At 39.5% G+C, this 14801-nt stretch overlaps 1 protein-coding gene across 14 annotated transcripts in view; it reads right to left on the reverse strand.

Annotated features, from left to right (window-relative positions):
• Positions 1-14801, reverse strand: part of NRXN3 (neurexin 3) — a 962727-nt gene that overhangs the window by 94564 nt on the left and 853362 nt on the right. For 13 of the 14 annotated variants that reach the window (XM_064423713.1, XM_064423714.1, XM_064423712.1 and 10 more), the window contains one exon: positions 11734-12041. In XM_064423713.1, the coding sequence (XP_064279783.1) occupies positions 11734-12041 (308 nt within the window). Of the gene's footprint in view, positions 1-11733; positions 12042-13338; positions 13396-14801 lie in introns of all 14 variants that reach the window. The other variant, XM_064423706.1, reaches the window with a different exon arrangement.

The following is a 14801-nucleotide window of genomic DNA, read 5'->3' on the forward strand; positions in this document are numbered from 1 at the left end:
AAAATTCTTCTGACCTTCAGTTACGGCTCCCATTAAATCAGATTTGAATAGAAGAAAAATAGTAAGTTCCGAGTGACCAAACCTGACAGAAGCAGAGGGCTGTCTAGCCTGTGCTATTCCCTCTCTTTGTTTCTAGAACAATCCTGTGTTCTGAACTGTTATTTACACCATCTGCCTTTCTCAATCTTCAACTCTCTTGGGGAAAGGTGATGACACTGCCATCTTTTCACTCTATTTCTCTCCTCACAGAAGAAGCCCTGATGCCATTTAACTGTGGCTGCCTTTGATGCCTCACATGCACCACTACAACAAGCAGGAGAGCACAAGTGCTTGCCAAGAGTTGCAGCAGCAGATCTTCCCAAGCCATGCCAAAGGAAACCTGACCCTGTGGGGAGAGAAACACAGACTCGGAATCTGAAACAGAGACCTATCTCGGACGGTGTAACAAACCATCATAAAAGAACCAGCCACAGACTGCAGGTCTAACAACTCACTCCTTTTGATACAGCATTTCCTAAGGCCAAAGTGAACATAGCAGATACTGGTCCTTAAAAATCCATTGCCAGGCTCTCATCTTCCTGTTCAGTTCATGCCAACTTCCCTCCTTTTTTTCTTCCAGGAATCACACGGAGCAGATGTGAACCCCATTCCCATGGCTTCAGTTAAGAAAGGACAAAATAAACAACTTGCAAGCATTGGACATTAGCTGAGAGGTATCCAGAGAGACACTAAGCCTTTTCACAGCAGATTGTGAGTGGTCCTTGCTTCTTGCCAGGGCAACAAATGTTATAGCCAAGCAAGCAGAAATTTCTCTGCTGTGCTTGAGACCATAAACAGGACAACGTGTAATCAGCCATCTGAGCACCAAAGAATTATTCATCTTCAGGCAAGCAACAATACCTCAGAATGAGTCAGATGTGGGGGTGGAAGAAGTCCTCTATGCAACAGGCTCCCACTGCAGTGGTTCTTTCAGAGGCATATACACAACATACAACCCTCCTTCTTCCTCCCATCCATCTTTCCTTTCCACCTTGGCATTTTTATTTATGTCTAGCAGCTGGAAATCCTGCTGATTCCCAGCAACCACACACAGCTCTGTTACGGAGCAGTTCCAGCTGCCCTCCTGGCTCTGGAGGAAGCCCATAAGCTCTGCTGCACAGATCCTCCCCTAGTGCTTTTAAAGCTAGATGCCTTCAGGGACTCCAGAGAAACAGGCTTTATATTCTGGCCTGCCTACCATATTTACATTCTAAATTTCATTCTCACTACTTGCTAAATCTCAAGACACAAGCAGGTCACAGCAGTAGTCACCTGAACAGCCATTGCTCACAACCTTAAAAACAATTAATTATGCAATCTGACAGGTGTCAGATAAATGACAATGCATTAGGCATTTGAGACAAAGATATACAACTTAAGTAGTATATGTAAACATATATGGGACAAACGTGAGGGGAAGAGTGGAATGTATGAGGAAGGCAGAATCAGTTTTAGCTTGCTTTTCTACAAATATCTCTAATGAGGCTAGGGTTATAACAATGAAACAAATCTACAAATCTGGGCACTAGAGACCGAAGTGCTCATATAATTTTTAATATAAATGGCATTGCTCTAGCAGAGAACAAGAGGATTTACTGCTGCCTAAATGTAATCAATTGGGAACTAAGACAATGATGTATAAGATTTGGGTCCTAAACATATTTGCAAGTCTTGAGCCTACTCTGAGAGCATTATGCTAATATATCCACAGCAGACAGTAATCAAATATTCTCCAGGAATACTGAGCCTACAAAAAAAAAAGCTTTTAAAGTATAGATAACACAGATCACAGAATGACTGGGCTTGGAAGGGACCTCTGAAAGTCATCTCATCCAACCCCCCTTCTAAAGCAGGTTAACCTTGAGGAGGTGCACAGAATCACATAAATGCACTTTTGAGTATCTCTAGAAAAAGAGATCTCACAACGTCTCTGGGAAGCCTATTCCAGTCTCTGCCACCTGCACAGTAAAGAAGTTCCTCCTATTCAGATGGAACTTCCTGTGTTTCAGTTTGTGCCTATTGCCCCTTCCCCTGTCACTGGTACCAAAGAGTCTGGTCCCATCCTCTTGACATCCATCCTTAAGATGTTTCATATACATTGATAAGATCCCAAACAAGTCTGTTCCTTTAATTCAGGTATTCCTTTCTATATTCTTCTGCTCAAAGTGAAAACAAAATAAGGTCTCACCTCTTAATTACCATATCTTTAAGTATTTTTTCTTAAGATCCTGAGGAAACAAGACAATTGGAATCCAATTCTACTCACTCATAAGACAGGCCTCCTACTTACATCTAAGTCATATGCATTCAAAACATCCATTTCTGTTTTTACCACAGCACAGAGTAAATTTTCTGCTCTCTGCTTTACACATCTCTAGAATTAAAGTGGAACTTCAGGGTCTAAATACCACCATGAAAGACTTAGGCCAAGAACCAAGGAGAAGGGAAAGGGAATACACCACCTGGATTTACAAGTATTATCCATATTATCAGAACAGTGCCTGTGAACTTGGTTGCGAGATGGACCAAGGATGCTTATTTTACTACAGAGGAAAGAAAATAATTATTTACGGAGTAGGTTTCTTGACAGATGCTGAATGAATAGAGTAAGGATTAGAAAACAGTAGCTCCTGGCTCAGGACCTGTATCCATCCTGCTACAGACTTTAGCTTTCTAGCTGAAGTATTACAACCCCAAAGCAGCTTGGCAGCTCACCTCCCTCTGCAAGATGCTTGTGTTCCACTTGCTGTGGTCTGCCCCATTAATCTTCTCACCATCAAATTTGCTCTTACCTCTTGCTTCCTGCATTAAGTTCTCCTAACAGAAGGATAATATATTAAAGGAATAATAATAACACTGATAACAATAGTCTAAGAAATACATACTTCTTTCTCCATATTTCCCCTCATTTGATTAGTCTCCCAGCAAGAGCAGCATTAATCACTGGGACAAGAGATAAAAGATAAAGTCCAATTTGAATTTTGCTGTGTGCTACTGAGAATGTATGTGTGCGTTCAGGCAGGAGGGAGGGAGGCCGCAGGATAATCTGTCATTTTATATATTTATGCTGTTGGAGGCAGTCGGGACTGGTTCTCCATTGTTACCACAGATTAAAATCATTCATGTCCTTATACTTTCATTGGAGGTCATCTTTCAGGAAAAGAGAGATATTATGACCAAGTAAAATTCAAGCTATTTCTGCAAATCTCTGTGTATGGCTTGGACACCGAGGCAATAGCTTGGATGTTAGAAGAATACAACACATAGTATTTTTTTGTCCTTACCTGACCTGACCCTTTTTACACTGAGTTTGCTTGCTTTGAAACAGTTATGGGAAAAGAACAGCAGCAAGTGAGAGGAAAAGCTGCATTTTAAATTTTCTTAGTGAGTGATCCCAGCTCTTTTCTGACTTCAAACTGCTATGGAAGAATCCATGGATCCTCAGACCTCACTTCCAGAATGTCTACTAAACTGAGTCCCAGAAAGCTTGGCAAAAATATAAGACTTTATCCTTAGGGGACATGGAGTGTGGAACCAAGCAAAGACTAAAACTAGAAGAGTGGTTACTAGCCATGTAGTATGACTTTGTCTTTCCCTGAAACCTTTGCTTCTCCAACATAGAGTTCCTAGAACCACCAGCCTACCAGTTCTGGCCAGGTCACTCTCCCTCTAAGCCATGCTGGTTCTTTCCCATATCTTTGTCAGAGATGCATCTCATCTTTTGGATCTTAGTTGCCATCTGCCCCTCAGGATTCATCCTTTCTGTACCCACTTTGATACATTTAGCCATTAAAGCATTTTCAATATTTCCTACTCTCTTATTCATGCCCCCTATAAAACTACTGGTATTCCCTGGGAATTGTCTTCACCCATCAATCAATTTCCATGGAACACCTAATCTGAGACCCAGTAAAATGGGCAATACAGCACTAGTTGAAAACTCTAAAAGTAATTATTAGGGAAGAGGATCCCTTTATTAGTCATTTTAAGGGTGAAAAGCCAACATATTTCATATGCAAATACAAATACCAAGCACCAAATAATAACTTTGCCTCCAAAAATCCACTGTAAGAAAAAAGGGAAGCATTTATATCCTAGGCAATACCAGGAGAACTGAAATCTAGGTTGTCACCCCTTTGGCTTTATTTTAACTTGGAAATTTTGTGGAAACACATTCTTATCTTTCAGAATATAATAGAAGCAATTTTTCAATCAAAATTAACAACATCCCACCTACTCATATGCCATCTAAGGGAGGAGACAAAGAAGTGGTGGTTGCATAGCCTGTCTTGTTAATCACTACTTTTACGAGCTGTACCGTGTCAGACATATCTTGCAAATCAGTGACAACTCATCCCACAGATGAAAAAGAAACTAGCAGAAATCCTTCTGTTTCTGTTAGCTAACAACACCATCATTCTGCAGAAAATCCAAGGCATTAATTAGATGGTTTCAGAAAGCAGGTCTGTCACAACAACACAAATGTGTTTCCAATTTCTGCGCATTCACTGAAATGAATGATCTAGGAAAGGTAAGAGGTACATTCCCACCTCTCTGCCCGTCCTGTAAAAAAAAACCCAAAAAACCAAAAACAAAAACCCAAACCAAACAAATAAAATGGAACTATATGTTCAGGAAGCCTTCTGGCAATGTCTGCAGCTTCTAGGCATTTCCCTGAAGTATATAAATAGCAAGAGGAGCAGATATGCTATAACAAAACATGAGCCAATCCTCCAACTATATTTAAGCCATAACCATTGATTCTACTCCATTTGTTTCCAAGTAGTTGCTTTTGCAATATTGGATCTCTTCATCATATCTTGTCGCTGCACAACCATTCTAGAACAAAACATTTGTCCTATTCTTTCACTTGGCTTGGGATCAAATGTATGGTCAACTAGAAAAGCTTTAGTTCCTGAGTACTGTATTAATCAGATTTTGAAAATAATCTTTCACGTGACTTCCAAGAATCCTTTTGGACAGGGTAAATGACATCTCTAAATGCATAAAGGGATACTCTGCTCTGAAAAAAGTGTATACTGATGTTATTAATGTTACTTTCTGCGAAATGTATGCCTGCCTGCCTGAAGAAGGCAGGTATCAGCCTACTACAGCTGCTATTTCAGCTTCCTATTCATTTATTCAAGAAAAAGGTGTGCTGCTTGTTCACCTAAAGGCAACTAAAAATTTCAATAGTTCTTGATTAAGATAAAATAAAGTATCAGAGAAAAATCTAAAAAGGTTCTGAAATTGTAGAAAAGTGCTAGACCTGCTCCCTTTTACCAGTCCTTTGCTCTTTGATGCTGGGCCAAATCTTCATTTCTAAAATTGACAGGAGAACAGAACTGGGTACATGTGTCAAAAACACCAGCTGAGATTTTGCTGCAAGACTCATATGACTGCTCAGGCCTGTAAGCTAAGGGAATGTAATCTCTTTTAGAGATGAATCAGCCAACTCAGACTTTCTGTAAACTATTAGACCAAAGAAAAAAAAGGCAGTGTGGTTCCTAACAAAACACACAGAGGAGTGGCTGAAGTGACTACTTGCTAATGCTTCTATATAAAAACAGGTTATCCAAAGAATTAGTGAAAGCTATATTTTGAGAAATTATGCTATATGCCAACTTGTGACTCTCAAGTTTGCCATACACATCCAGTCAAACCCCTCCCCTGGAGTCATGAGACAGATACCTCCATTTGGAGCCAAAAATGGCTACTAAGTTTAATGTTCCAGTATCACTGCTGGTAATGTCAACAAATGACAGCATATACCCACATATGCATGAACTGTTTTACAAGCACAATGTTCTTTATTACTGTAATTGTGCTTAGCAGAAATACAAGGCTGAGTTTACTTTCATTATCAGTACTTGTCATCAATGGGGAGCACAAGCTGGAAAAATAATATCACAGCAAAATCACATTTTTCTTTTGAATGGGCACTGTACTTGTGGCTCACTCATGGCACTTCTAGAAGACTGGTTCCCTATGGCACTTTCAGAACTGCAGCACAACTGTCTTCTGCAGACAGTGAATGAGACCATGAAAATGTAAGATTCTATTTTAGATTATATGAACATTACAGGTAATCTGAGTATCCTGAAAACAGCATCAATAAATATAAATTAAACACATCATACCACTTGCACATCTAATACTCACTTGGATAATATTTTTGTGCCTTTCCCATACAGAACATTATCATATCATATCAATCATATCATATCATATCCATGATTCTGGTTAGGTAGCTACTACATTACACACCAAAGATTCTGTATTTCAGTGTGCCCTAAATCTATTTCTATATTATATATTTGTAAAGTATTTAGAGGTCATTTGGTATTATTGAATTAATAACTGTAATGTACACGAACAATGGGCTGCATGAAAATTTTCAACATTTGAATTCTTGCATCCATACTGTACTTCCTTTCTCTCCTCAAAGCACATTATCATTTACAGAAGAGATGTGACTGTGAATATGTAAATGCCATTTTGTGAATGTCACTGCAGCAATGCAGGAGTGTAGTACAGGAGAAGGGATTCCACTTTGAAGCATGATGGAGTTTGGAGCTTTGGTCTCTTTAAAAAAAAATAATGGAGGAAGAAGTGGATACGAAGGGATAAGTGCCAGACTTTGTAATTCTCAGCTGTGCCAATGAGCCAGTGAAGTCAGTCTTTAAAGCAGAGACTCATCAAAAGCTCTTTTTTCATTAGAGCTTTGCAGTCTTGGGATGAAAATGTCACTAGTGACTTATAAGAAGCAAAAACCAAATTAAAGGCCAATTTCTTTCCCTACCGAATTATTATCTATGAGTGTAAAAGAAAGTACCTAGGCAAGACCAAGGGTGAGACAATTTTATTTGTCTTACTGACAGTGAAAGTCTAATTAGACTGACAAATCTTCTGTGCTATTTTCCTTTGTGATATACACTGTAAGGAAAGATTTAGCCTGGAGCTGCATGTTATAGAAAGACATTAATCAAGATTATTGGACACTCAACAGAAAACATAGTTAGAAGGCTGAAAAGCCTAATGGTTAAAAATAAAGGTTGAGAACCTTACTCTAAGCCATGACAATGGGCTGGACTCTCCATATAGAAAATGGGACGATCCCCTCTTCTACTCTCTAGAGAGAACAGTCTGCATATAATAAATCATAAACTGTCATTCTATGACTCTAAGATCATAGCTGAAAACATCCACAAGTAATTTATTCTTATCACCTACAAGTTATAGTTTGAACAGTTAGGCAAGTGTCATTTTCCACATCTCAAGAAATTCAGGCATGCCCTGGATATGTAACACAGCACACAGTTTCTGGTTCCACATGGAGAGCATAAGTTCATCTGTCCTCCCAGAAGGGTTCTGATCTTTTTTGCACAGAAAACTGTTTTGATCTTGGGGTCCTCAGCCATCCATGCCATAGGCCAGACATATCAGGGACCTGCCCTAGGGCCTCCAGATTACCTGGTTCTCCACTTGGATTTGATGAACTGAGTGTGCTTGGAATGGAAGATGTGTATTACGATGAATGATCTCTAGACTAGCTTTAGTAATTAACTTCACACAAGTTGTTTGAAAACTGAATGACCCAGCTGTAAACAAAGACAGAATGAGCCACATAAAAGCATACGGAGAGTCTCCTAAAAAGCTTTGAACAGCGACTCAGAGAATTCTGACCACTTTTAAGCAGCTGCCATGGAAGCAGAAGACAAGAGAATGAGTGTCACTTTTACAGAGGTCTCCCAAACCAAAAAAATCCCTGAAGTATTTCATTAATAACTGCATTTGTTCTTTAAATCAGCATATAGGGACAAAAAGGGATTCCATGACCACTGACTAATTAAGTAACCCTGTGAGAAGCATGACAACCTTGCAAGAATGTGGTGTGGCTCAGCACAGTGACTCTCATGCAGAAGCAGTCTGCATGGCACCTTACTGTGCCACACAGAAATGCTAGCAGCTTGTCTTTCAGACCTTTGTGGCTAACATGGCAAAGCAGAAGTCTCAGAGAGGATGTTATTATCATAGGACAGTCTGATGTGTCAGGGCCCTGAGAGCCAGCAAGAAATTAGTACATGCCACTGTACTTAAATCCAGGACAAAACCAGGTGTGAGAAAGTCAAATCAGTGCTTCTTCTTGTGGCAGCAGAGCACAAGCACCATTTGCAACTCACTGAAACAGACACAAGTTGAAACTTCTTTCTTTCCCTTATTTTCAGTTAGCAAAAAAAGTCAGCTCTTGCTACTTCCTTCTCTGAATCATAGAAACATTCCCAGCAATATAGCATACAGCCATACATCTCACCTGTTTCTCACTCAAATCCTAGCTGTCCTCCTTTGCCTTGAGTTTTACTGCCTTGCAGAAATTTAGTATAAATTTATAGATATTTTAAATGCTAATTTCAGTGCCACTACGTATTTCCAGCAATATTTTTATCTCAATTCCCTTTATCTTGGTTGTTTGTCCAAAACTATATACCTTGTCTGAGATCTTCAAAAGTTGATGCATATCATAGGCCTGAATATGCACTGTGTATTTCTAAACCTCTTCATTTTCTCAGCTGTTTTATTCTAACTGTGCTCTAAAATACTTCTGTCAGTACACAGACTACCTAACTGCGGGAGGTATCTTGGTGTGTGTTAACAAACAGAAGATATGTTTGCACTTATCATGCTCTTCTGTAGTTTCTGAACAAGTGATGTCTACATCTAAGTCCTTCTGAAATTCCCCTGGATTCTGTAACACTTTGTGATTACTGACTTGATATTCTGCACAAGGTTTATATGCATTTCAAAAAGGAATAGTTTAAACTACTTACATATGAAATTGAGTAATACAAATAGCACATATATTCCTAACAGAGTAAGAACAGTAATTATGTTTCATGATTTGTGCTATTTTGCATTAGATGCTTCACTTTTATTTGTATCATGCCAGGTATTTCTACAATTGGCCAGAACCGTTCTGGGCCAAGTAATGCGCATGTGCAAAATAAAAAGTACATGTTGAACTCAAGGAGTCTGCAATCTTAGCATAAAACAAGATACTACACATAGATAAAGAAAAATGGATAATAAAACAAAAAATGTGACAACATTGATTGACTCGATAAACAGTTGTCTTAGACCACCATCAGCCTAACTTTTGGACTACTTTTTGGCATGCATCATGATGACAAAAAAGTTTCAACAGGACTGGAAAAATAACCTGCTATTGCCTTTTGTATGGTATCAGGAAGAAGAAAGATTCCTATGATCAAATCTAAGAGGTGAACAAAAAGTGCTTGAATTGTGCTGATTGGAATCAGAAGAGGCTAAACTTTATGCAGCCTTAAAAGCGAAGAATAACTTTATTTCTGAGCAGAAAAAAGAACTCTGGAACAAGGTAACAACTAACTGTATTTGTACCTCTCATAGCCTTAGGTATCTATATTTTATGTTTCCCAAACAGTAAACTTGCTCTATTATATTTTTCCACCACTTAGATCTAAAATTGTAAGCAGGCTTGATGATGGTGATGTCGAACACAAGCAAGATAAAATAACCATTAGGCACCTGAAGAACCATGGCTGGAGACACTGCCCAAAGAGGAAAAGACAATTTCTTCTCACTTTCACCACAGAGATACTGCAGCTTAAGCAGACAGAATCAAATTCCACCAAAAATAAGGAAGAAAGCCAAGCTATCTCTGCTGCAACAGCGATAAAATGGCCCGATATTGAAATGCAGAAAGTTGTAATGGAGGTACATATTGACCTTTATTTTTCTTTCAGCGGGTAGCATGAAGTGTCAAAGAGTTATTGCTTTAATATCAGCTGAGATGAGGCCATTTGTTGTGGTGCATGTGTATCCAGGAAATCGCTGCTCTAACCATGTTTTTAGAAGCACTTTGACACTTTATTAAATCTTCTTGATGCTCTTTCAGCACACAGTGGTCTCTGTAGGCTGAGTGAACTGCCACGTAGGCTAGGCAGGAAGCTTTCAGAAAGAGTTCCTTTTCAGGCAAGCCAGCATCATTTCCAGCTTGACCCAGCCCATAAAGATCCAGTGGCATTTTCTGTCCACTGGTATAGCTAAACACAGTTCTGCTGCCTTTAAAAATTATAAGAGGGCAGGATAAGAACCACAGACTTTATCATTCTGGAGATGGAACTGTACAAATATTTTCTCTAAAATTAGAACTAGTCACTGCAGAGAAGGAAATTCTCACAAAGTTTATGACAAACAATGACTAAATGGGGGTAATTTCCCCTCATTTAGCTGGAACTTTATAAAATCACCTACTGGGTGTTTAAGGCTAATAACTCAATCCCAGTCCTGTTGCCATCTGGATTTACAGAATACCAAAGTTAAATTTTGCACTGTTAAACCTCAGCTTGGAATTAATTACTCTAATAGTTGTAAATTCCACTGCAGCCAGACATACCTCACAGAATAGTTGTGGTTGGAAGTGACATCTGGATGTCACCTACTACAAACCTCTGGTCAAGTAGGATCATGCAGAATCAGCTGTTCAGAACTATGTGCAGATGGCTTTTGAATTTTAACAGCATGGACTCTCCACAACCTTTTGGGGCAACCTGCACCCATACTCAATCAACCTCATGTTACAAATGTTTCCCAATGATTAGAGGGAAAGTCCTGTGTTTCAGTTTGTGCCCATTGTCTCTGGTCCTGTCACTGGGCACCACTGTGATCTTTACACTCCTCCTTCAGGTATTTGTACACACAGTTAAGATGCCCCCATGAACCTTTTTTTTTCTAGGACAAACAGACCCAGCTCTCAGCCTTTCTTCATGCAAGAAATGCTCCAGTCCCTTACTCACTTTAGAGACCCTTAGCTAGAGTATCTCCAGTAGCTTCATGTCTCTAATGCTTTCAAAATACATTTCATTCTAATTGATAACACAATAGCATGATAGCATACTGCTGAAATAAATAATCCACAGCTCAGATTGGTTAGTCAAATGATTCTTTTCTTCACACAGTCAAGGAGAGCCAATTGAAGGTGTTTATTTCTAATCAGTACCATATTCTGGCTGCCACAAAAGTGGTTCCAAAACCACTGCATTTTAAGGGTTGAAATAACTGGCACAATTAAGTCAGATAATCTGAAATTAATTTTTTATTTAGGAATAATTTTTACCAAATAGATGGGAACTGCTCTATGTTGGAACATCTACGTTTTGCAAGAAACTGATCTTGATAGCATTCCTTCAAAATTCTCTGCAGGAAGGCTATAAAAGGGAAATAAAAAATGACTCCAAATGGAAGTAATGCTCCATTGCTTTTTTCCTCATTATGAACTTCACTACTGCAGCAGTTCATCCTGTCATAATAATAAATAACCATACACCCACCTCCCATTAAGCTGCGTAACTCTCTTCAGAATACATTTCTCCACATATGGAACTTTTGAAACAGTTAAAACCTTGTTCTTGTTCACACTGTGACAATCTCACACAAATCAGATTGCACTAGATCAGGAGCAAAATCCCTTCCTACTCTTACATGTATGTGCCACAACAATTAAGCCAGCTGTTTGTCCTGTGTCCAACACAGGAGGACGTTTTTAAAATAGTGTTGCATGGAGCATTATTCAGAGAACATAGCTCCTATGAACTTACAAATGAGCAGCAAGACAAATTAAGAACTGAAGGAAATGGAAAGGACTAACTGACTCACCTGGATGCTGGGCGGTGAACGATTTTTTCGGGTGGTAGTGGTCGCCATTGTGGTTGTAGTTTCCATGACTGTAGTCGACATTTCCGGTGGCACCGATGTTGTGGGTGTTGTTCCCAAGATGGAAGGGACTTCCCCAACGAGTCGGACGCTTCCATTGATTTTAATGTTGGGGTTGTTCTCTGCTGCCATGTTCAGCACTTTCAGGCCATTGTAATAGAGCCCGGAGAGCTGGCCTTGGAAGAGACGCCCTCTGTCCTTCCCTCCTATGGCTATTTGCGCCTGGGTGTTGAAGATCGTTAACTGTCGTCCTAGTGAAGGGGGGTGAATAACATTATTGACAGACATTTCCTTCAATTTGCACACTACATTGAGCCCTGGCCCGAAGTGATGGACAAAGAAGTAGATTCATTCTTGGGAGTGTATATGATGACTGTAGAGAAACAGTATGGACCTGTGGTGCCTAAAAGTCATTAATGAGGATGATTAGCCTGGAAGTATGAATACCTAAAACTGAACCTCACACCTCAGCATCCACTCACACATCAAAACTCTGGAGGACCTTTAGAAATCTGAACCTGTTCTTTTAGGATTGGATTAATTTTAAACTACAATAGGACTTCAACATGTGGCTATTTTTGTACTATCAATCCAAACTGCAGTACCTGTCAAGATTTAGCCCATAAATAAACCCCCTCTTGGACTTTTTGGTCAAAGCATTAGATTGACTCATAAAGCCACTTTTAATAATGCCAAGGTTTCAAGGGTTGGCTGAAAACCAGTAAAACATCAGGTAAAAATGAAACTATATAATAATTAAGTAGGAGTGTTATCATAGAATCAGTCATGATCTTTCACCTGTAAACTTTATGTTGTGAAGGTTTGCAAATCTAAACCCAAGAAAGAACAAATGCAAACATTTCTGATGTCTCTGAAAGAGCAAAGCTTTTGAAATAGTGAGGATAATAATGCCCCAGAATGGTTAAGCCCCAGAATGCCTAGCTCTGCTCTTACAGACAGTGAAATACAAATGTAGGTAGGGTTATGTGGTTTAGTCGAGGTCACATCTTGAGTGTTAGAAGAGGTCCAGTATCATATGTAATAAAAAATACAATTATTAAAAATAAATCTAGTAAAAATTGCCAATTTACCTAGTTCTGCAGGACACTTACATCACATTCAGCCTGGACTGCTCTATAAACACTGCTTATGTCCCAGACTGCACTAGGTTGACCATGTTAAGAAATAAATTGCTTCATGAAGTGCAAAGACAGTGCCTATAATTTCACTATTCCTCAAAAGATTAGGTGAATGCCACCTGAACTCTCCTGAATTAGCAGACAACCAGACTGGACATTGCTCAGAAGAGTTATCAATGCAGCTTCAAGTCAATCATCATTTAAATATCTTGCACTTTCCCATTTTTATGAAGTTTGAAATATGTTTTCCAATTCCATTCCCACTCCCCAGTTCTCACTCGCCAGTTTCTGCCTAGTCCAGCCTGATGAGAAGTGCAGAATGCCACCATGTAGGTGGCATTCTATGGTCCACTGTTCATTCCTTCATAGCCAGTGGTTAGTGTAGATCAAAATACATGGGGGAGCTCACCAATTTTGGTCGTCGTGGCAGGTCTCGAAGTCAAGTGGTGATGCGGTGTAGCATCATCTTATGGTGACAGGATGGACCATGGGGAAGAGAATGGGGACAAGAGAAGAAATGTATCTGAAAGTAGTTCCTGTCCCCAAAGAGGGCCCTAGCTAACTTAGCAACAGTATAGGGAGAGGTGTAACACACAGACATGTGGAGGTGGGCTGCACATCCCTTGTGCTCGTCACTCTCAGATTTGTAAATGGAAAATCAGGAGTTGGTCAGGGTGGAGTAAGTGCATTGATGAAGAAATGAGAAATAAAAATGGGGGATATCCTTCCCCTGGAAAGTGTTGAAACACCTGATGCGATGTTCTGCATCTCAGGAGGTTTTAAACTTGCCAGAGGCAACATGTGTCTATTAAACATCAATAAACATGCACTGAAGCCACACATCCTCAGAATGTAAACAGAGCCTTTACTCTTGTCTATGACAAAAATAGGGCCCAGTAACATCTGTTAAAATATTCATCCCTCTCAGCCCAGTTCCTGTCTGAATTAGATGAAATGGCACTGTACACTGTAGAAGGTCAAACTCCTGTCCCATACCATGTCCTCAGATCTTGCTTTTCTTTTCTGTCATGTGGTGCTTTGGATTTTGTAAGGGATATGCAGTAAGAACTTTACTATGCCATTTCTCCTTCTCTGAATATCTTCCCTCCCTCTAGCACTATAGTTCTGTCTGTATTGCCCCTGCCCCTACAAACTCAGTCATGTCACTTGCTACTGTTCCCTTCTTCCCATCTCACTCATGATAAAAGTGCCAAAGAGTAGAGGTAAGATGAGTAAAGAAGGGACTTAGGAGTAAAGGGAAGTATTTCAGGGATAACATCTTGAGATGTTATCCCTGAAAACAGATGGAAGACAACTGTCAGTTTTCCATTTGCATTTCCATTCCTTTCTTCCTTTGAATTAATTTAGAATTGAATTGAATTTTTTTATCTTTTGCCAAAGGGAAGAAGGTGGACGGTGATAAGAAAGGACAATTTTTTGCTGCTCCAGGTAGGAGAGCTCCCCAAACAAGGATAGGAGAGGGGTTCTCTCACTTTTACTGGAGGATTATGACTCAGCTCAGGATATCAACTCTTCTAACCCAAGCTCATAGCATAGCTTTACATGTCTGTCATATCTCTTGCATTATTTGCAAGAATGAAGAGTAAGTATATGAATCCTGAAAAAAAGAGACCGTGTCTCCAATTCTGGGCCTTCATCTGCATCTTCTAATGTTGAAATGAAGTATACACCAAGGAGGTGACCCTTTTCCAGCAAAAAAAGGAAAAAAAAAGGAAATTTGATTGTGTATTTTGGAGTCTTCACTGTTAAATGGTTTTCCAGATCAGGATTCATGCAGTGCACCACATGGTTAATGCTGGAAACCACACTAAAAATGTGTTTGCTAAAAGAACAATCACTTGTTGCAGTCAC

Source organism: Passer domesticus, chromosome 6 (genome assembly GCF_036417665.1).
Source record: "Passer domesticus isolate bPasDom1 chromosome 6, bPasDom1.hap1, whole genome shotgun sequence".
Taxonomy (NCBI): Eukaryota; Metazoa; Chordata; class Aves; order Passeriformes; family Passeridae; genus Passer; species Passer domesticus.